At 39.2% G+C, this 21,106-nt stretch overlaps 1 protein-coding gene across 1 annotated transcript in view; it reads left to right on the top strand.

Annotated features, from left to right (window-relative positions):
• The first annotated feature begins 5,917 nt into the window (after positions 1-5,917).
• The window catches only part of OLA1 (Obg like ATPase 1), a 260,413-nt gene continuing 245,224 nt past the window's right edge, over positions 5,918-21,106 (top strand). The window contains exons 1-2 of the mRNA XM_072612356.1: positions 5,918-6,002; positions 7,184-7,284. Of these exons, the coding sequence (XP_072468457.1) occupies positions 7,184-7,284 (101 nt within the window). The 5' untranslated portion in view covers positions 5,918-6,002. The remainder of the gene's footprint in view (positions 6,003-7,183; positions 7,285-21,106) is intronic.

The following is a 21,106-nucleotide window of genomic DNA, read 5'->3' as shown; positions in this document are numbered from 1 at the left end:
TGAGTGAGTGACTATTTACATTATAAATATTTATTTTGTTTGGTTTTGTCAGTGGAAATGATGTTAAAGAAGATGCATTATCATAATAAGCTTGGCTGCTACACCCTAGGGACCACAGGGCCTTTCTCTCTGAAGGGTAGCTGAAACCTCTTATATATGTTGTCTTCCACGTTAGAATGTGAGCTTTTCCACAGCAATGTTCACTTTTGTTTGTATCCCCCACACTTAACACTTTGCTTTGCACATAGTAAATGTTTAATACATCCCCTTTCTTTTGTTCATTTACTCTTTCTGAGCAGCACATGTATGTATCCATTTTTCTTCTTTCCCTCTCACGCCCTGTTGTCATCCCATCTTCTGCTTCCAAATAGGTAACTTCTATCCTCCTATGCTCCCTCCCTTCCCATCCCACGTTTCTTCCCACTATCTCCTTTCCTGGGTGGATTAACTCACTCCACTTTGGAACTCCTGGGGCTGAGTTTGACTGGTGAGTGAGTACAAATTCACTTGAAGAACTATATTTTGTTACCGGTGACTATGTTTCCTATCTACCCACCAGTGGAAATCTTGATTTTTGAGGTGCCCTTCTCTCCCTCTTTACTCTAGGAACAGTGCTCACATCAATGTTATCATTATTTCTGAAAAGGTCATAACAATTGACTGCCCATTTCATTGAATCTTAAAACAAAGGCACCCTTTTCTGACCACCTCTCCCACAGGTGAGCTGTTCCCCATTAAAACATAAGGTGCTTGAGGGAAGAGATCATCTCGTTTTTGCCATTTGTATTTTCAGCTCCTAGAATGGTGTTTGGTACAAAACAGGTGTTTAATAAATGCTTTTTTATTCATTCATGTCTTTTTATACTTATTCATAAATATGAGAACAATGCAACATATGGTACCAGGAATGGAGGAGACAAGGGTAAATGAGGTTGTGTCTTGAAAATGCTTTTAATTTAGAAAAGATAAGATGTATTTACATTTCTGTGAGTCCATGATATCACTGATACAGGTATTCCCTCCACTGACACAGAGTACAATCTATTTATGGCTTTTCTGCGTGATGCTGTCCAAATGCTTCCCGTAGAACTAGTCAATGCTCTAGAGATCTTTCTCTGATTCTTTCACCCTTTTGTTAATCACAGTGCAACGTCTGTACTGACCATCTGTTGGCTACATGACCAACCCACCTCCTTTTCCCAGTAATTTATGTTCTTGAGGGCAGCTGTGGAGTATTAGTAAGAGTACTGGATTTGGTTTGAGACAGATAGATTCTCCTACTTCCTAGCTGTATTAGGTAGGTCATTCTCCTTTGACCCACAACTTTAACAGAAGAGGTAGGTTAGATTAGGGGTATACTGGCAAATGTTTAATAAGTGGCTTTTGGGAGAAAAATATGCATGAAGTAAGGAAATGAGCATTTATTAATTTTTGTATTTGTTAAATACACAGAAAATATCTATCATGTATTGGGCACTATGCTAAGTAAGCTCTTTACAAATATAATCTCATTTGATCATCATCTCTGCCCAGGGAGGTAGGTGCTAACTTTTTCAGTTGAGGAAACTGAGGCTGACAGAGGTAAAGTGACTTGCCTAGGGTCACAGTAAGTTTCTAAGGCTAGATTTGAGCTCAGGTTCAAACACTCTTAAATTTTATATGAATTACTAACATTAATTTGTGCCTTTTTCTGATTTCCAAGGTATATACTCACACTGAAAACTTAACAATTGATTCTAGCAATCTGGTGGGTTCGGGCTGGACCTGGAGTCAGGAAGACTTGAATTCAAATCCAGTTTCAGACACTACCAGGGCAACCTCAGGCAAGTCATTAAGAAAACTGACTCAGTTTCCTCATCTGTAAAATGGAGGTAATAGTAGCTCTACCTTAAATGAGATAATAATTGTAAAGTCCTTTTAGCACAGTGCTGGACACAAAGCAAGTGCTATATGTACATATTAGCTTATTATTATTAGTGGCAACAAGCTGGTTCAAGCACATCCCTGGACTACATTATTTTTAAGGTTGCTTAAAATTGCCCCAAAGCAGATGATCCTATATCATTAATGCCACTTTTTCAGGAGCACATGATATTTAGTAATTTCCTTCAGACTACTTATTGCCTACCATATGTCTTTTCATTGTCATTTGGGTCACCTACAATTTTGATTCTTTTGAAATGGGGATGTTCTATGATTCTCAACCATATGGCATTACCAGAAAGCTTGCTTTAAAGGATGGGCTATTGCCGCAAAGAGAAGCTTGGGATCGTTGAAAGCACCACTGAACAATTTCCCAGATACAATCCAGCCTGCTCTTCTCTTCTGGGTCCAATTTATTGTCTCTTTGCAGATCCATAGACAAATATAATACAAACTAGGACATGATAAATACATAAATAAAAGTACAAAGTGGTACAAGTGAGAGATTACTTCCAGTTGAGGATATCAGGGGAAGCTTTGTAGTAGAGCTATAAGTTCTGAAAGGTTAGAGATGTATCTTTTAATTTGTCTTAATATTTTGTTCTAAAGGGGCACCTCGGTGGCGCAGTGGATAGAGTGTTGGGTCTAGAGTCAGGCAGACTCATCTTCTTGAGTTCAAATCTGGCCTCAGACACTTACTTACTAGCTGTGTGACTTTGGGGAAGTCACTTAATCTTGCTTGCCTCAGTTTCCTCATCTCTAAAATGAACTGGAGAAGGATGTGGCAAATGACTCTAGTGTCTCTGCCAAGAAAATCTCAAATAGATTCATGGAGAGTTGGACACAAGTGAAAACGACTTAACAACAATTTTAGTATAAAGAGGTGTGTGTGCTGATTTTGTCTGGCCCACATAGATTACATATATCCATGTGGGTCTGTCTTGATGGGCTTACAGGGAGGTCAGCATAGACATTTCTAACATCTCCTCCTTCTACTCTTCTCCAGAGGAGACCAAAGTCTGGGCTAGAATTGGGCTAGAATTACATCTCTCTATTCTTTTAAATTGTTAGTGTAGGATGAATAACTTTAAGATTCAAGCTAAACTTGTGATTGTTGTTCCTTAATGGAGAAAGGAGAACCACAAGCTCTCTATATCCATGGCTTGACCCCTTTCTCATCAAATACCAGTTTCACAACAAACAGAGCAAACAGCAAAGAAACATATTTACCCAAGTCAATAGCAAAACAGAAACTGGATAACAGTATATACAGAAGAATATATATTCCAGAAAATACAGAGTGGAGAAGTTCTTCCATTGGGAGAGAGATACCTCAGTTCAAGAAAGAGAGAACATTTTAGATCCCACCCAAATAGAGGTTTCCTGAAGTTTTGGGGGAAGTAAGCTGGGGATAACGACATGATAGAGACTGCCAGCTCCTCTCATGCCAGCTTCTTCCCAGAGTCTTTCTTTCATCTTCTCTCGATGCTAGAAAGCAGAACCTGGGATTTCTCTCTTCTACTTTAACCAGCTCCAAGGTGTGGAACTCGACCAATGAGGAGAGAGTCACATACAATTGCCCCTTCAAGCCACGGCTTGAATTGATGTACACAATCAACTGAACACAGATAATTAATATAATTGATAGTTAATTAGACAGGTTTGCCTAAATGGGCCAGGGAAATAAAGGAAGATGAGAGGTTATAGAGAGTAGGATAAACTGCCAAATTTAAACAATGCAAATGTAATGAGAAGCTACTGACACCATTAAATTGGTCTTTTATTTAGTGGTCTGTATTAAATCACATTTTTAGAATTTTTAGTTTTGGGAGTAGAAGGGAATACGACTAACATGATTCAGGGCTGGGCTTGAATCTATGTAGGCTCTTGGTAGTTTAGAATCAATATTGGAACAAAATGAAACACTCAGAACATTCAATAGTTAGCAAAAGATTTACTATTACAGCATGGTTAGGAAAAAGAATCTTCACAAGGGCAAGCACTGAGGACACTTGAAGTTGATTCATCTGAGTGAATGTCCCTTTCCTGAGGTGCTCCTCCTTTTTTCCACCAAGCAAGCATCTGAGAGGGGCCTGGCGTTCCCCTTGGTTGTTTTGTTCTCAACCAAGAAGTGGTCAACTGCCTGAGACAACCATTCTGGAAGATAGTCTCAATACCTTCTAATGAAAAAAAAATTGACTAATTTACATGGGGGCAGGGATTAGGATATTACTCCTGTATGGAAATAGACTAGAACTTACAACACCAGGAATTTGCCTGACATTTTATTCCACAATGGTTTTAAAAAACTCTTGCACCGCTAGAAAGATACAGTTGCATTTTGGCTATAGAGGAGACAGGCCGGTAAAGGCGAGAGAAGTGCAAGTAAAAACTAATTCAAGATTGTGGTGGTAGGGACTGAAAGGACTGGAGTGAGCTGAGTACTGCTGAGACGGAGAAAGCCGTTGGATTGTTGGATTTGGAAAAGAGTTATGAAAAGGTGAAAGTGATTGTGATACTTTGTATCTCAGCAACAGTGAGCATTTCTGTAAACTCTGGGCTCTTTAAGACAACTATAGTTTAAGTACAAATATAGTAGTTGAAAAAAAAAAGTGGTAACCTACTTAGAGATTAATTGGCTGAGGTTAGCTGGTTAGGAGCTAAGACGTAGGCAGGCACAGCACTTGTCTCCTGCTGCAATCTGCATCCTATCTCCCTGCCTGCAGTTTTTCAACTGGTGGCTTTGATTACCAAAGACCTTGGGCTGGAGCATGGACTGCTTTCAATTTTCCTTCTTTCTACCCCCAGTACCGAATCTGGCCACTGGCAACTGTTGAATGAATGAATGAATACTAGCTCTGTTCAGGTCGTGCTAGGAAACATTAAATGAATTCTTCCTGTAGTAATGGTGGATGAGTGGTATCATCTTCTACTTACAAAAAAAAAAATCCCATGAGGTAAACAGAGTAAGGAGCCCAGCTGAACCAGGAGAGGGCACCGACCAATCACCTGCAGAACACACTTTTAAGGTTGTTAAAGCATTGCAAGCCTTAACATCCAGCTGCCTCGGAGTATATTACGTTTTTTGAGGGGGGGTTAAGTAGGAGATGATACATAAAGGCAAAAATTAACTCAAAATACTCTTTACAGATGTTTTATTGCTGGGGATAGAAGAAATTTAGACCTAGAAAGGACCACAGTGCTAATTAGCGGTAGAATAAAATAACAGATACAAGGCGCTTTACAACGATCGGTCCTCTCAACACTCCTGGGAGGTAGAAGTTATTATCCCCACTTTACAAAGGGGGAGACGCAGGCAGAGGGGGGTTAAGCGCCTTGCCCAGAATCACACAGCTACGCAGTAGAACCAGGATTAGCATCCAATCCAGCCCTCTTTCTTAAGGACCATAAGGAATCCAAGTATTCTTCCTTCCTTCCCTTACTGGGTGTGCATTCTTTTCGGGGGTAAGCCGCGGTAGCGGGAGAATGTACCAAGATTAAGGAGCACCCCCTCCAAAAAAGCCAAACAAAGAAACGCAAGCGTTTGCATACTTTCATCCCGGCCGGGGGAGGATGGCTCCCCGCGGGCATAACCACGCGGATGCACCACTCAGGGCAGGAGGCTTACTGAGAGTGCACGGATGAGAGCGAAGAAGGGTCTTCAGGAGCAGAGAAGGCGGGACGGTGCGGCCAGACTTAGCAGGAGAGAGGCAGGAAGGACCACGTGTTGCAAGAGGCGGAAGACTCAGACTCCGGGGCTGGAGGAAGCAAGGGAGCCCCGCCCCCGGAAGGCGGCCTCGCGCCCTTGCCCCGCCCTCTTCTTCTCGGCTCTCCCTCGGGGCGTGGCCAACCAATGGGCGGGGAGGGGGCGGAGCTCTGGAGCTGCGGCTGCTGCGGCTGCCTGGGCGCTTGTGGGCAGCTGGGCCCGCCTGTTCCGCTGCCTCCGTCGTGCGTGGTGCTGGGGCGACGGAGCCGCGTTTAATCCCTCCCTCCCTCCGCTCTCCCCGCCTCCCGCTAACGTCTGCATCCGTCTCCCCGAGCTCCGGGGACCTCTGTATCGTAGCCGCCCCCTCAGCAAGGTGAGGCCCCGTGGGGAGATCGCGGCTTGGGCGCGCGGGCCTCGGTCGCTCGGGGCCTGCCCCACGCGGCTTCCCGGAGTCGGTGTGCCGCCGGTCCGACCCGGGCGGGGCGAAATGAATGAGGAGCCGGCCCTCGGAGTAGGCCGCACGGCCTGGCTAGCTGCGTCCTTCCCCGGGCTCGGGCGTGCGCACATGGGGTGGCAGGCCGGGCCTGGGGCCGGGGCACATCGCCTCCCGGGCCGCCCTGTGGGAGCTGGATTTGGGGGGTGGGGCGGACAGGTGGAAGGGCCGAGGATCCAGCGGGGAGCGGCTGCGCCCCCGGGGGCCTCGGGGAAAGGAGCCGAGGGACACTGAGGCGCGATCCCTCCTCTCTGAACCCGGGGACGGGACAGGACCCGGAAGAGCGAACTCGTCCTTTTCATCTGCGCCTCCAATAAGTGACACGAGACAGCTGCGGGCCCTCGTGAGCCCCGGGCGCACGGAGCCCTAGTGAGCCCCGGGCGCACGGTCCTGCGGGCGGGCAGGGAAGGCACCCCTCAGTCCTTGGCTTGTGCTGGCACTGGCATCGAGACCTTTTCAAATCGTCCTAATAATGGATTGAATTTAGGGTTGCAGATAGGATTTGGAGCTGGAGCTCAGTGCCTCGAGCAGAAGAGCTCTGCTAACACGTAGAGTTAGAAGGGAGCCCAAGCTTATTTTTAGTATCTGCCCATATATGGGGAGGGTTTAGGTGTGGAGCTCAGAATCCACAGCACGGTGGTAGGCTGGATAATGACCGGACGGGTCGGAAGGCGGGGTGACACACTCCTGTCTCTTCTAACGCTGTCTCGTACTCGGGTTCACCCATTCATAGAGCCACATGGCAGGTTTGCAGGTAGCGCAGTCAGCACGCCCGGCCGGGGGAGGCTTCAGCCGAGATTTAAGCCTGCCTCGCTATTGGTGGGAAGCCTTTCCAGGACTTCACAGGAGTGGTTGCAGGTAGAACTGTCAGAGCTCTTGAAAGGACCTTCTGTACTAAGCTATATGCAGCTCTGTCATTTTCGAAGATTATTGCATTTCCTGTTTTGTTGTGATGACTCCCTAAAAGATGGGTTATATCCATTTTGGTGGAATACCTGTATGTTTTGGTGGAGGAGACAGAGAAAAAAGCCTTGATTAAATATTGCATATTGATGTTGCAGATGCCCCCCAAAAAGGGAGGTGATGGAGTTAAACCTCATCCAATCATTGGAAGATTTGGGACTTCATTGAAAATTGGTATTGTTGGATTACCGAATGTTGGGTAGGTGAACAGTGAACTTTTATATCTTGTAAATTTTTGCTTTTATGTTTTGATGTTATTCATAAATAACTTTATATATGTGTGTATATATGTATATACAGTGTTTTGCAAACTTGAAAACATCATATAAATGTTAGCTATTATTATTAGCTAATATACGGTTATCCTTTCTGCTTGACTGGGCTTATGGATGTGGAGACCCATGATCTGGAAAATCCTCCTAAAATCTTTTGGCCCTCCATTCATACTGGAGAAGAAGTCTGAATTGTTAGGATATTAAAAGATAAAATATGTTGATACTATACAATACTGTATATATAGTGTTTCTGAGTTTCTAAACTTTTTCTGTGTTGTCTGCTGGCCTTTGCTTGTCATCTCTGGCTTCTGCGAAACTCTTTAAAAATTCCCATTTAATTTCTTAGGCTGATTTGCAATATATTGAAACCTCAATGGGGAAAGTTGCAATGTGGAAGGGATAACTTTATCCTAGGCAGTATGTGGTATAAAGAAAGACCAGGTTTCAAGTCTCTCCTCTGACATCCTGAATATGTGACTATTGACAAGTTATTCGACCAGGAGGTTTTAATCTACATTGGTAGATGGAGTATACTTATCTGGGAATTCCTTATACCAGGGAAATCAGAAGTCCAGTTCCTATCCCTGTGACATATCAAAATGTAGGAAATAATTAAAACTTATAGTATTGGTAGATGGATAAGATAGACAAATGTGAGTAGCCTGTGATTTAATTAACTTTTTAAAGAATTAAATGATGATTGTGTTTGGATTTCTGCTTTTGTTCATGGGTGCTGTCAAAAGTTATTTTGGATTTTAAAAAATTACATTTCAGCAGTTTGAATTGCTTAAAATACTTTGTGGAAGCATATACACATGTATATTTAGATATAAATTGGTAAACTTTCAAAATGTATAGATATATTTTATTTGGACATAATAGTTCTGGATTTGAAATCAGGGAGACATAGCTTCAGATCATACTTCACTTACTATGTGATCCTAGGCAAGTTGCTTAATCTCTCTTCCCTCAGTTCTTTATCTGTAAAATGAGTTGGACTAGATGACTTTTAAGGGCTCTTCTTACTTACTGTGATCCTGCAGACTTTCAAACTACTCTACAAAATGTATTCTCTAAACAATTTCTTCACTAAAAAGTATATTGCCTAATAACAGTTAAGCAAAACTACCTGGTAGTTGTACTTGTGACTGATGATAGCTATCATTTTCCACTTCATTTGGTCTTTGGTTTTTAAATGGAGAAATGTGTGCTTGACCTTTGATAATAGGATTCTGTTGCATTTGACCTGACTTTTGTATCTATTAGTGTTGACTTTATATTGTCTTGATCAGTGATGATATTATACTTTTTATGATACTTCCTTCACTACAGAATTATAGAATCTAATTATAGGATTATAGGATTTAGACTTGAGGGAATCTTAGAGATCCAACTGTCTCATGTCACAGATAAGGAAATTGAGGACCAGAGAGGTCAAATAATTTGCCCATGGCTAACATTTCCATAATAAGGCAAAGACCAGATTTCTTTCTGGTTTGCATACACTGTCCTTCTTTGTTGCTTTGCTTCCTCACCACTCACTAATTTCTCAAACCCTTGAATCTGATTTTCAAACCTACCACACTATGAATTGTTTTTTTCCAGTAGTCATCTTTTAACTGCTAGTATATGTGTATGTGTGTATGTATCTGTCTGTCTACTTACCTACCTATCTGTTTGATACATTGAGGATGTCTCAGAGGGAAGACACTAAGATTAAGGAGGACTAGGAAAGGCTTTTTTTAGAAGATGAGACTTTAGCTGAGTCCTGAAAGCAAGTCAGGAGGTGGAGATAGGGAGAGTGTTCCAGGTGTGGGAGACATGTATAAGAAAGCATGGCCTTCTGTTAATGCACAGTTTATTTTTTAAAAGTCTTCAGTTAATAAGCATTTAGTAAGCACCTACTATGTACTAGGTAGTTTACTTAACCCTGGTGGTTGTTGTCCTTCATCTTCGAAGAAGACCAAAATGGTATCACCATGATAAAGTGAAATTTCAGGGTGTCCGAATGTGGCTGATCAGACCAATACGAGCTTGGAATGCTCTACCACAGGTTGGGTACAGATAGTCCATGTGACTCTTTGGGGTGGATATCCCAAATTTGCGCCTCCCGTGTTTACTTTGTGCAGTCTCAATTCTGCTTTGCTTAGAGAGCACAGAACCCTTTCTGATGTGGGCACGCCATGCTGAGCGGTCCTGTGCCAGTGTCTTCCATGTTGTATAGTCAAATCCAAAGTTCTTGAGAGAGACCTTGAGAGTGTCTTTGAGGAGGACTATCTTCTTCCCTTTCCCCTTCCCCCTGTCTCTTTTTGACCTCTCCCCTTTCCAGTTGATTGCTTTGGAATATTATTATTCTTGGCTTTTACTAACACCTCTGTGCAGATGACCCTGAAATCAGTATCTCTAGTATGTCTTTTGAGCTAAAGACTTGCACCACCATGTGCTTTCAGAACTTCTCTACTTGGCTTTTCTACCATCAACTAATATGTCTAAAATAGAGGCTATCTTTTTGCCTCCAGAGCCAATTCCTTCCTCTGACTTAATTGTTTCTTTATGTGGTACCGCTATTCATCCAGAGCACAAAATGTAGAGCTGTAAGGGCACTTGGGGTCATCCAAACATTTATATCTCATCTAGTTTATCTACTCTGGATAAACTCATCCTTATGACTTGCCAGACCAAACTCTCCTTCTCTGGTCATCATTCATCTATAGATGTTTTCCTTTATTCGAATCTAAGCTCCTTAGGGCAGGAACTGTCTTATTTTAAAATTTGGAATACAAGCCCAGCACAATATATGTTACATAGTAAGTACTTAATGAAAGAGTTTTTTTTATTCATTAGTATTCCAGATAAGAAAACTGAGCCCCAGAGACACCAAGTGGCTTTCCCAAGGTTGAACAGTTATTAAGTGGCAGAGCATTATTACATTTGATATTTCCCTCTTTTTCACCTTAAAACTAATCATTTATGAGGTCCTGTTGATTCTACTTCTATAACTCTTTTGCATCTGTCCCACTTCTCTAATTCCACTACCACTAATCTAGAACAGTCTTTTATTACTCCCAGTCTGGACTATTTTGTAATAGCTTCTTCATGTATCTTCTGGCCTTTACTCTGCTTAAAAATCTTCAGTGGTTCCTCATTTCTTCCTGAGAGCCACATCCTCTGCCTGCTATTCAAAGCTCTTCATAGTTTGGTGCCATCCATTTTTCTAGTTTTATATCTTATTACTAACCTCTCTAGAATCGTGCTCCAACAAAATTGTTTTTTTCTGTCATTGGAATGTAATGTATACCCTCTATGTATCTTTCCTTACATATTTGACCACTAAATAACCTTAGGCTAAGAAATGTTACAAGGATTTGCCCAGGGTCACTGAGATGGATCTAGAATGCAGGTCTCCCAACTGTGTGTGTGTGTGTGTGTGTGTGTGTGTGTGTGTGTGTGTGTGTGTGTGTGTGTGTGTGTGTGTGTGTGTGTGTGTGTGTGTGTGTGTGTATCTGCAGTACCTTCCTTCCCCCTCTTAAGCAGTGGAAGACAACCTCAAATGTAACTTCTGTGAAGCTTTCTGTGCCTTCCTTCTGCCATGGCGTAGTGCATACAGTGTTGGACATTGTCAGGAAGAGCTCAATTTCTTCCTTACCTTTGACGTTTACTACCTGTGTCATCATGAGTAAGTCACTTCTCTGAACTTTAGTTTGCTCATTTGTAAAATGGGGATGAATGATAACTGCAGATAATGTTGTGAGGCTCCAATGTGATCATCTATGTCAATTTTTTTGCAGATCTTAAAAATACATGTTAGCTGTTAATTCATTCTCATCAATTTTGATGAGTCAGATACAAATTGTTCTTTGATGTCCGTTGCTATTATATGTAAAATATACTCTATGGATATGTAGCTAAAATACTCTTTTTCTAGTTGCATGAAATTGTTAGAATGTAAGTTCATCCTCTTTTAACTCACAGAGTCATCCTTGTGACAACTCTAGTAGCAGACAAGATACCCAGGATGACATCAGGTCAGGTTTTCTGAGTACAAGTTTATTGTTGATTTCACTACTCTTTTTTTCCCTTGGGTTTTGAAAGTTATACATACACAGCCTTATTTTCTTTCTTTCTTTCTCATTTTCAAGCTCAACTAACATTCACCAGTATTACCAGTACAGTACTATTCTTTAGAGGTACAGTGGAGGCTATAATGCATTTTTGTCCATGAATTCTTGGAGATTCTTATGGTTTTTAAATGACACTTTTTTTACCTTCAATGAGGATGCTTATATTCATTGTAAAACCAAATCTTCAGTGAAGTCCAAGTATTAACATTTTATGTGTTTCTACTGTTTCAGTATATTCTGTTTGTGTAGAAAAATGCATTGAGATCCTGAACAGTGTTTTTTGGTGTACAGTTTCATTCTTTCTGGTAACTTACTTGATGGATTTTTTTTTCCTTTATCTTGTTTTTGAAATCATAGACACACACATACGTACATACATATATATGTGTGTGTGTATATATATATATATATGTATATATATATACACACACACACACACACACACACACTTATATATGTGTTTGTATGTGTGTGTGTGTGTGTGTGTGTATACATACACACACACACATGCGTATATATGTATAAGTTGAATTTTTTGTCCTTGTACCCGCAAGAAGTAATTTGTTTTTGGTAGTTGTAGAAAGTTTTGTGGAATAATTTTCTGAAATATAGTGATCACATTCTTGTGTTTTAGGACACCAAAAATTTTGATATTCCTGTTTTTGGGTAAGTCTATTAAGTCTGTAGCTTTGCTGTATTGCTTCAGAATCTCTTTCTATTTGAGTTGTTTTCTGAGCTTCTTTATCACCATACCTCATTTTTGGAGAGGTGATTTGTATTCTCATTTTTGTTGTATCATCCCATGATTTATTTTTTTAAAATATGAAGTTGTGAACTTTTGTTATACACGTTTTTTATTCTATGGTTTCTTAGCTATATTCAATTCTTCAGTTCCCTTCTTCTTTTTGTCTTTTTCTGCGTGTGTGTGTGTGTGTGTGTGTGTAATAGGCTACCTGGGAAGAGTTTAGGAATTTTTATGTTTTTAGTATTGTTTTAGTATTTATATCTCCTTGATTTTTCCATCTATCTTTTCTTAAATGGTCCTCTTCAAGAAGGAAGGACAAACACAACAAATGGCATATATTAAAAATTGTCAGAATTTTTCTCTGGTTTGCATCTTTTAGAAGATTATATTTTCATGCAACAATTTCCAGCAGTTTTGCTGCAATTTTTGAGGAGGACTATGAAAATCTTGACTGTCTTTGATTCTTACTCTTTTCCCTTCCCAGAAGTTTTAGCAGTATCCAAAATATAGTTGAATGTAAGGCAATTAATGTGACTATCTTTTAGGTACTGTTTTGAAACTTGAAAGCACTCTATGATCATAGTTTAGTTTTTTTTGGAATATTTGTAAGATAATTGGAAAGTTACTCATTCTTGTAGGATAAGCTTATTTTAAATAATAATATATAACTCAAGTTATGTAGGCTCAAAACAACACTCTAAATTAGGTAGTGCTTTGTAAGTAGACTAAATAACTCTAATTTAATACGACATGACTTTAAGTAGCCAGTTGATGATTATGTAAACCCAGTAGTTACTCAGAAAAATTATATATGTATGCATGTTTATATGTAAAACCTCAAAATATTTAGTTTCTTTTATTACATGTGCTATTTATATTTTTAAAATTAAAAATGTCTGTCATGTCTTACAGATGAAACCAGCTATCATATATTTAAAAAAAGAGAAAAATATATAGAGTTTTGATCAAAAGATAATATATTACTTGAACATAAAGGTAATTTGCATGAGATTGAGAAATCTTAAAAATTGAGGTTGCTTGTTTTCTAGGGTTACTTTATAGTGTCATGTATATTATTAAATTTCATGATACCTTACTGTGTTGGAGAATTTATCTGATCCTTTTCTGGGCAGATATATCATTGTATCTATTGTAATTCATTTATTCACATTTTTGACATTTAGTACTTAACAGTAATACTAATTTAAGTTAATACTTTACTCTTGACTACTAGGCACATATGTCCAAATTAAAAGCAATTTTGGAAAAATATCCTGTTTATTTTCTATGCTCTGTAGATAGTTAATATTATACTTATACATACCCCACCTACTGGGATATAGTACATAAAGTGTTGGACTTGGAGTTGGGAAAACTTGGGTTCAAAACCTGTGTCTGATACTAACTGTGTGACTTTGGGCAATTTACTTTTATCTTTCTGGGCCTTAGTTTCTTCTTTTGTGAAATGGGAATAATAATACTGTGAGACCTGCCTGACACAGAGGACTGTTGTGAAGTACAAATAAGATAATGCATGTAAAGTACTTCTATATCTCAAACCCCTGTATGAATGCCAGTTATTATTAATGAAGGGTTCATTAAAAAAAATAATTTTAGGCACCCAATGTACATATGATGAGTAGGCTAATATATTTCTCTCAGAATTTACTTTGCCTTTATTGATTCCTCAATTTTTCTGAAATTTTGCATACAGTTTAAGAGAAAGTTTAGTACTCTTTTAAGGGTAGAATAAAATATTTCATTTTCTAGAGTATATTGATATGGGAACCAAAGGATGTTTTGGGAATAGATACATTGATAATTTTTTTTTTAACTGAGATAATATATGTAAAAGCCTGTATATTTGGGTAAGATGAATTGGTACTATATTTTTCTTTGACTTTATAAGCTTTTACTAATGTTCTTTAAGGAGTCTAAATGTATAAAAATGTCCTCATTCCACAAAGGCCTTATAGATTATAACGCTGCAGGCTGAGGGGCAAAACTTTCAAATTCTCCTTTGCTTTTGCAAAGCTTTTCTTCTGTAATAGATTTGAATAGATCAAAATGTCTTAACATGCCACTGAAGCCTATAGTAATAATCCTTAGAGTTTTTCCTTTTTCTTTTCTCCTTCTTTCTCCTTTTTTTTATACCTACAAAGCTACTGGCAGATATGGATGACATAGACTTTATGAAATTTTAAATAAATGGCCAAGATAAGACGATTTGTAGACATGGAGATTTGTCTTCAAAATTCAGTTTGACCACATGTAAGAATTTTTGTTGAATAAGAAAAAAAATCAGCTTTTACTTTGCTATCTTACTATATGACAATTTATTCATTTTATTTTACTGTCTGAAAAATGCATCTCTTTCAAGGCAGTCTTTAAGATTTGAAGCCCTAGCCAATTACTGTCATATTTAATAATGAATCAATGAGTATTAAGTATCTATAGGTGCCGGGCACTCTGCTAGTTGTATAGATACAAAGACTGAAATAATCTTATTTTGAAGGAGGTTTATATTCCACCTCAGGACATAAGTACAAATATAAGGATGTGTATATAGAACAAATACCTTACAAAATAGTTAATTAGTACAAGTTAGGTAGGGACAATACTAGAAGTTTGAAGGATCATGAAAGGCTTCATTTAGAAGGTGGTATTGAGCTCTCTCTTGAAGTTTAGAGGGACTCTGAGGAAGGAATGTATTCTAGGTTGGGGGGAGAGAGAGCAGCAGCAGTGGCTAGTCCAAAGGCACAGAACAGGAGCAGTGTACAATAATACAAAGATCTGGGTTGGAAAAGGTCTAAACATAGGAGTTTCTCTTTTATCCTTGAGGCCATAGGGAATCACTAGTTGTTGATTGAGTTAGAGGAGTAACATGATCAGATATGTTCTCAGGAAAAATCACTTTGGTAGTTGTATGAAGGATTGAGTAGAGTGAGGAGAGATTTGAAACAGGGAGACTGATTAACAGGGCCTGAATAGTGTGAGTAGAGAGAAGGGATTAGATACAAGAGATGTGGGGGAGATTTAGCAACTATTGCATATATGGAATGAGGAAGAGTCAGGGGTTGAGTATAATGCTGAGTTTCTGAATCTGGGAAACTAGAAGAATGTGGTACCTTTGACAGAAACAAGGAAAGTTTCCCAAAAAATATACCCCAAAACATGTCTCCAAAACTTGCTTTTGGGGAAAAGATAATGAATTTTGTTTTGGACTTGTTGATTTTGAGATGTCTCTGTGCCATTCATTTTAAAATGTCCAGTAGGCATTTTGGTGATACAAGCCTAAAAGCTCAGAGATTAGAGATCTAGTTGAGGGCCAAGAGTAGGTTTGGGAGGGGTGAGACATGGGGAGATGGGGTGATACTATTAGATCATGGTCAAGTAGAGAAATAATTACAGTTTTTGATTAAAGAGGTGTAATACTTATGGAAAAGGGTGAGCCATCTCTGTGTGTATAGTTGAGCAGGAGTGAAAGAATAGGTTATAGGATCTAAGGAGATTGAAGAATTGGGAGATTAGGGAATTTGAGGGAGCATCAACATGTATGCTGAAATCCTGTAATATAAAGATGGGATTTAGGGAGGAGAAAAATAAGTGAGCCTGGTGCTAAATTCCTTAATAAAGGAGGGAGAATGACTTGGTGGAAGCCATTAAAATATAGATACAACGATTTGAAAAAGGTAGAAAATCACAATGGAGTGAACTTTTCAAAGGAGGTTGTTGAGTGACTTTGGCAAAGGAAGAGTTTGAAAGTGTCGGTGGATAGCAAAGAATTCTTCCTCCAGGATATGTGTTGGTGAGTGGGACAGGGTGTGAGTGAATGTGTTGCCAGTTCATATAAATAATCAGTCAAAAGATATCCAGGAATGTGGTGTTGTCTAGGGGAAGAAGCCTCATCTTAGTGAGAAGTATGTTCACTATGGAATAGGAAGGCACAGTTGCTATACAATCATTTGCGTACATACGTGGAACAGAGTGCCATAATATGGCAATGATATTTAAGTTTCTTTTAAATTCTTTGCCCAGTTGCCTATGCTCTTTATGCCTTGATAATCCTAACTTTGTATTACCTCTGTTGTCTTGTAACGTCTTCCTACTGCTTGGAGAAAGTGCTGGAGGAAGTCTCACAACCCTTCCCTATATCTAATAACAAGAGCCTTCTGTGTGCTAGGCACTGTGCTAAGTACTGAGGTTACAAAGATGAAAGTAAAAGGCTCTTACCTCAAGGCGCTTACATTCTCATTGCAGGGAGACAACACATGAGTAAGTATATAAATACCTTATACAAAATGAATACAAGGAAGTTTGGGGAGGGAGTATATCAGCAGCTAGAGAGATCAGGAAAGACACTGTTAGGGTGTTTGCTTGTATAGAAGGTGGGGTTTGAGCCAAGCCTGGACAGGAACCAGGGATTCTAAGATATGAAGGTGAGGAGGGAGTACATTCCTATTATGCAGGACAGCCAACACAAAGACAAGGAGATGAGCAATGGAGTGTCTGTTCTGTTTGTAGAATAGCAAATAGGTTAGTATGACTAGCTTGCAGTTTGTGAGGGAGAAGTAATTAAAGTATTAAGAAAAACTAGAAAGGGAGGGAGGAGCTAGATTGTGAAGAGATTTAAATGCTAAAGAGTATATGTTTATCTGATAATTAATTAGAAGCTGATGTAATTAGAGTAGAAGAATATGCTATTTTCAGGCCTCCCACCTTAAGAAAATAATTTTGGTAATTGTGTAAGAGAATAGATTTGAGTTGGGAGAAAGAAGCAGGAAGAGCAATTATTTAGAAGGATGTTGACAATAGTCCTATGTAGAAGTGATGATGGTCTGCCCTGTGGTGGTGGCTGTATGAGTAGAGGGAACAGGATGTATAGAATTGTTGTAAAGGTAGAAATAGCATGATATGACAACAGGTTGGATATGTGGGGTGAATGCTAGTGAGGAATCAAAGATGAAAGTGAGATTATGAGCCTTGGTGACTAGGAAGATAATGGAGTCCTCAGGAATAGGAAAGTTGGGAAGGGGAAGAACTTTGGGGGAAATTAATGAGTTCTGTTTTGGAAATACTGAGTTTAAGATGCCTATGAGTTATATGATTCAAGACGTTCAAAAGGCAATTATTAATGTGAAATTATGGTTGGATAGACAGATTCTGGGAATCATCTCTATAGACATGATATTTGAATTTATGGGAGCTGAAAAGATCATGAAGCAACACAATACAAAAGCATAAGTTTTTTAACCTTGGTCCTATAAACTTTTTTAAATGTCTTGATAACTATATGTTAATATAATCCTGTGCATTTAAAAATCTTATTTTGAGGTGTTCATAAGCTTCACCAGCCTTTCAGAATCATCCAGTGACACAAAAAAGATGAAGAATTCCTTGGATTAAAAGGGACCAAAGCCCATGGGGGGCTTGGAGGAAGACCCTGCAAGGGAAAAGGGTATTGAGAAGTTGTCAGAAATGAGAATCAGGAGAGGGAAGTATCTTGATACTTAGGACAGAGTGTACAGGAGAAGAGAGTGATGTACAGTGTTAGAGACTGCAAAAAGGTCAAGAAGGATGAGGATTCAGAAAATATTTAGCAATTAAGTGATCACTGTTAGCTTTGGAGAGTGTAGTTTCAAATGAATGATGAAGTTGGAAGACAGACTATAAAAAGTTTAAAATGATGCTAGGGGAGAGTAAATGGAGGCACTGAGAATAGATGAATTTCTCATGAAGTTTAGCCATGAAGGGTTTGGGCGGGGATGGGGAGGGGAGATAGTGGAGATGATTGGATAAAATGAATTTTTTTTAAAAGGACAGAGCAGACTTGGGCATGTTTGTAGGTATCAGCAACCCAGTAGATAGGGAGAGATTGAAAATTAAAGAGAGAGAAGGAATGATAATAGTGGGGGCAAACTTCAGGAAAAGACAGGAAGTAATGGAATCAAGAGTATATGGAGAAGAGTAGGCTTTGGCAAAAAAAGCCAGCTATAGTTTTGTCACTGCAGCCGCAAAGTGGGTGCCCTTGCTGGCTGCTAGGAATTTATAAACCAATCTAGTCTGCTTCCTACTCCTTAATCTGTTGGATAAGAGGAAACTAAGGCCAAAGTCCACATAGGTGGTCAGTGTTGGAGATCTATCTCACTTTTTCTTTTTTAAATTATTTAATTTATTTATTTTCAGTTTTCAGTATTCACTTCTACAAAAATTTTAAATTTCAGTTTTATTCCCATCTACCCCTTCCCCCCACTCTAGTATAGCATATATTCTGATTACCCTTTCCTTCCCATCTGCCCTTCCTTCTATCACACCCCCCTTCTCTTCTATTTTCCTGTAGGGCAAGATACCCCATTGTCTATATATTTTATTTCCTAGTATCATGTAAAAACAATTTTTAACATTCATTTTTAAAGCTTTAAATTCCACATTCTCTCCCCTCCCATCCACCCTCACTGAGAAAGCAAGCAATTTGATATAGGGTTTTACATGTGTAGTCATGCAAAACACTTTCATAACAGTCATGTTGTGAAAGACTATTTCCCTCTATCCTCTCCCTCCCTCCATTTATTCTCTTCTCTTCTTTTTAACCTGTCCCTCTACAAAAGTGTTTGCTTCCTCTTACCCATTCCTCCAATCTGCCATCCCTTCTATCATCCCCCTTCTAATATCCCCTTTCCCCCTACTTTCCTGTAAGTTAAGATAAACTTCCATACCCAGTTGAGTGTGTATGTTATTTCCTCCTGAAGCCAAATCTGATGAAAGTAAGGGTTACTTATTCCTTCTCATCTTCCCCTTATTCTCCTCGATTGTAAAAGTTCTTTTGTGCCTCTTTTATGTGAGATGATTTACTACATTCTACCTCTTCCTTTCTCTTTCTCCTAGTACATTCCTCTCAACACTTAATTTTCTTTTTTACATATCCTTTCATATTCAGCTCATCCTGTGCCCTCTGCCTCTCTTTCTTTCTCTTTCTTTTTCTTTCTCCTCATACATATACATACATACACACATATATACACACATACATACACATATACATATATATTCTCTCCAACTATCCTAATACTGAGAAAGGTCTCATGAGTTACAAATCTCTTTCCATGTAGGAATGTAAACAGTTCAACTTTAATAAGTCCCTTATGGTTTCTCTTTCCTGTTTCCCTTTTTTCATACTTCTCTTGATTCTTGTATTTGAAGTCTGGATTATCATATTCCGAGCCCTCTAATCTCTTGGTGTAGACGGTACTGAATCTTGTGTTATCCTGATTGTGTTTACACAATACTTGAATTGTTTCTTTTTGGCTGTTTGTAATATTGTCTCCTTGATCTGAGAGCTCTGGAATTTGTCTACGATATTCCTAAGGGTTTTCCTTTTGGGATTGCTTTCAGGAGGTGATTAGTAGATTCTTTCCATTTACATTTTACCCCCTGGTTCTAAAATATCAAGACAGTTTTCCTTGATAATATCTTGAAAGATGATATCTAGATTCTTTTTTTTTGATCATGGCTTTCAGGTAGTCCAGTTATTTTTAAATCATCTCACCTGAATCCATTTTCCAGATCAATTGTTTTTTCCAGTGAGATACTTCACATTGTCTTCTATTTTTTTATTCTTTTGGTTTTATTTTATAATTTCTTGATTTCTCATAAAGTCATTAGCTTCCATTTGTTCCATTCTAATTTTTATGGAATTATTTTCTTCACTGAGCTTTTGGATCTCTTTTTCCATTTGGCCCATTCTGCTTTTTAAGTAGCATTCTTCTCATTGGCTTTTTGGACCTCTTTTGCCATTTGGGTCAATTTAGTTTTAAAGGTGTTATTTTCTTCAGCATTTTTTGGGTTTTCCTTTAGCAAGTTGTTGACTTGTTTTCCATGATTTTCTTGCATCATTCTCATGTCTCTTCCCAGTTTTTCCTCTACTTCTCTTATTTGATTTTCAGAATCCTATTTGAGTTCTTCCATGGCCTGAGACCAATTCATATTTTTCTTAGAGGCTTTGGATGCAGGAGCTTTGGCTTTGTTGTCTTCTGGTTGTATGTTTTGATCTTGCTCGTCATCAGTGACGTAAGAAAATACCTCATCACTGAGAAAGTGAGAATCTAGTCTGTTTCTCCCTGCCTCACCTCTCTTTTGCTTATTTTCCCAGTCAATTACTTTGCTTTTGAGCTCTTTGTTATGTGGAGAGCTCCAGAAGCAGCTTCAGCTTCAGCAGTGGCTGCTGCTACCCTGGAGTTGGGGTTGGGGCCAGGCTGGGGCTGGGGCTAGAGCCAGACCACATTCCTCTCTCAACTGGTTGAGAGAGCCTTCCCCTGACCTTTGAAGCTGACTTTAGCATTTGTGAGTTGAGAAGTCTGGAGACCAGAAAAGAACAGCCACCAGCGATTCAGTCCTTCAAGGTCTGTTCCAACTTGTCTGCGCTGAGAATTGTGCTCTGCTCCCAGCCTGGTGTGATAGACCTTTTCTGTCCATCTTCTAGATTTTCTTAGGCTAGAAATTTGCTTCAGTCTGTAATTTTGTGGCTTCTGCTACTCTAGAATTTGTTTAGAATCATTTTTTACAGGATTTTTGGGGGTTTGGGGGGAGAGCTCTAGCAGGTCCCTGCTTCTACTCTGCCATCTTGGCCCCACCTCTCTATCTTACTCTTTCCCCAGCACAATTGAAGCTTTGAAGCTGAGACATTTTCACTATTTGAGGTGTTGATAGCAGTCTTACATGAACTTGAATACTCCAGTGGATATTGCAGTGATGTCTTCATATAACTATATTAAATAGTTTGCAGGATTCTAGCTCTTAGGAGTCTGTCTAACATCGGGGGGGGGGTGGAATACTTCAGTGTAACTGGTCTGTTTTAAAATAACTGGTTACCTATGAATAAGA

The sequence above is a fragment of the Notamacropus eugenii genome, chromosome 5 (assembly GCF_028372415.1).
Source record: "Notamacropus eugenii isolate mMacEug1 chromosome 5, mMacEug1.pri_v2, whole genome shotgun sequence".
Lineage (NCBI taxonomy): Eukaryota > Metazoa > Chordata > Mammalia > Diprotodontia > Macropodidae > Notamacropus > Notamacropus eugenii.
The sequence above is the reverse complement of the archived record's forward strand: the minus strand, read 5'-3'. Positions and strand labels throughout refer to the sequence as shown.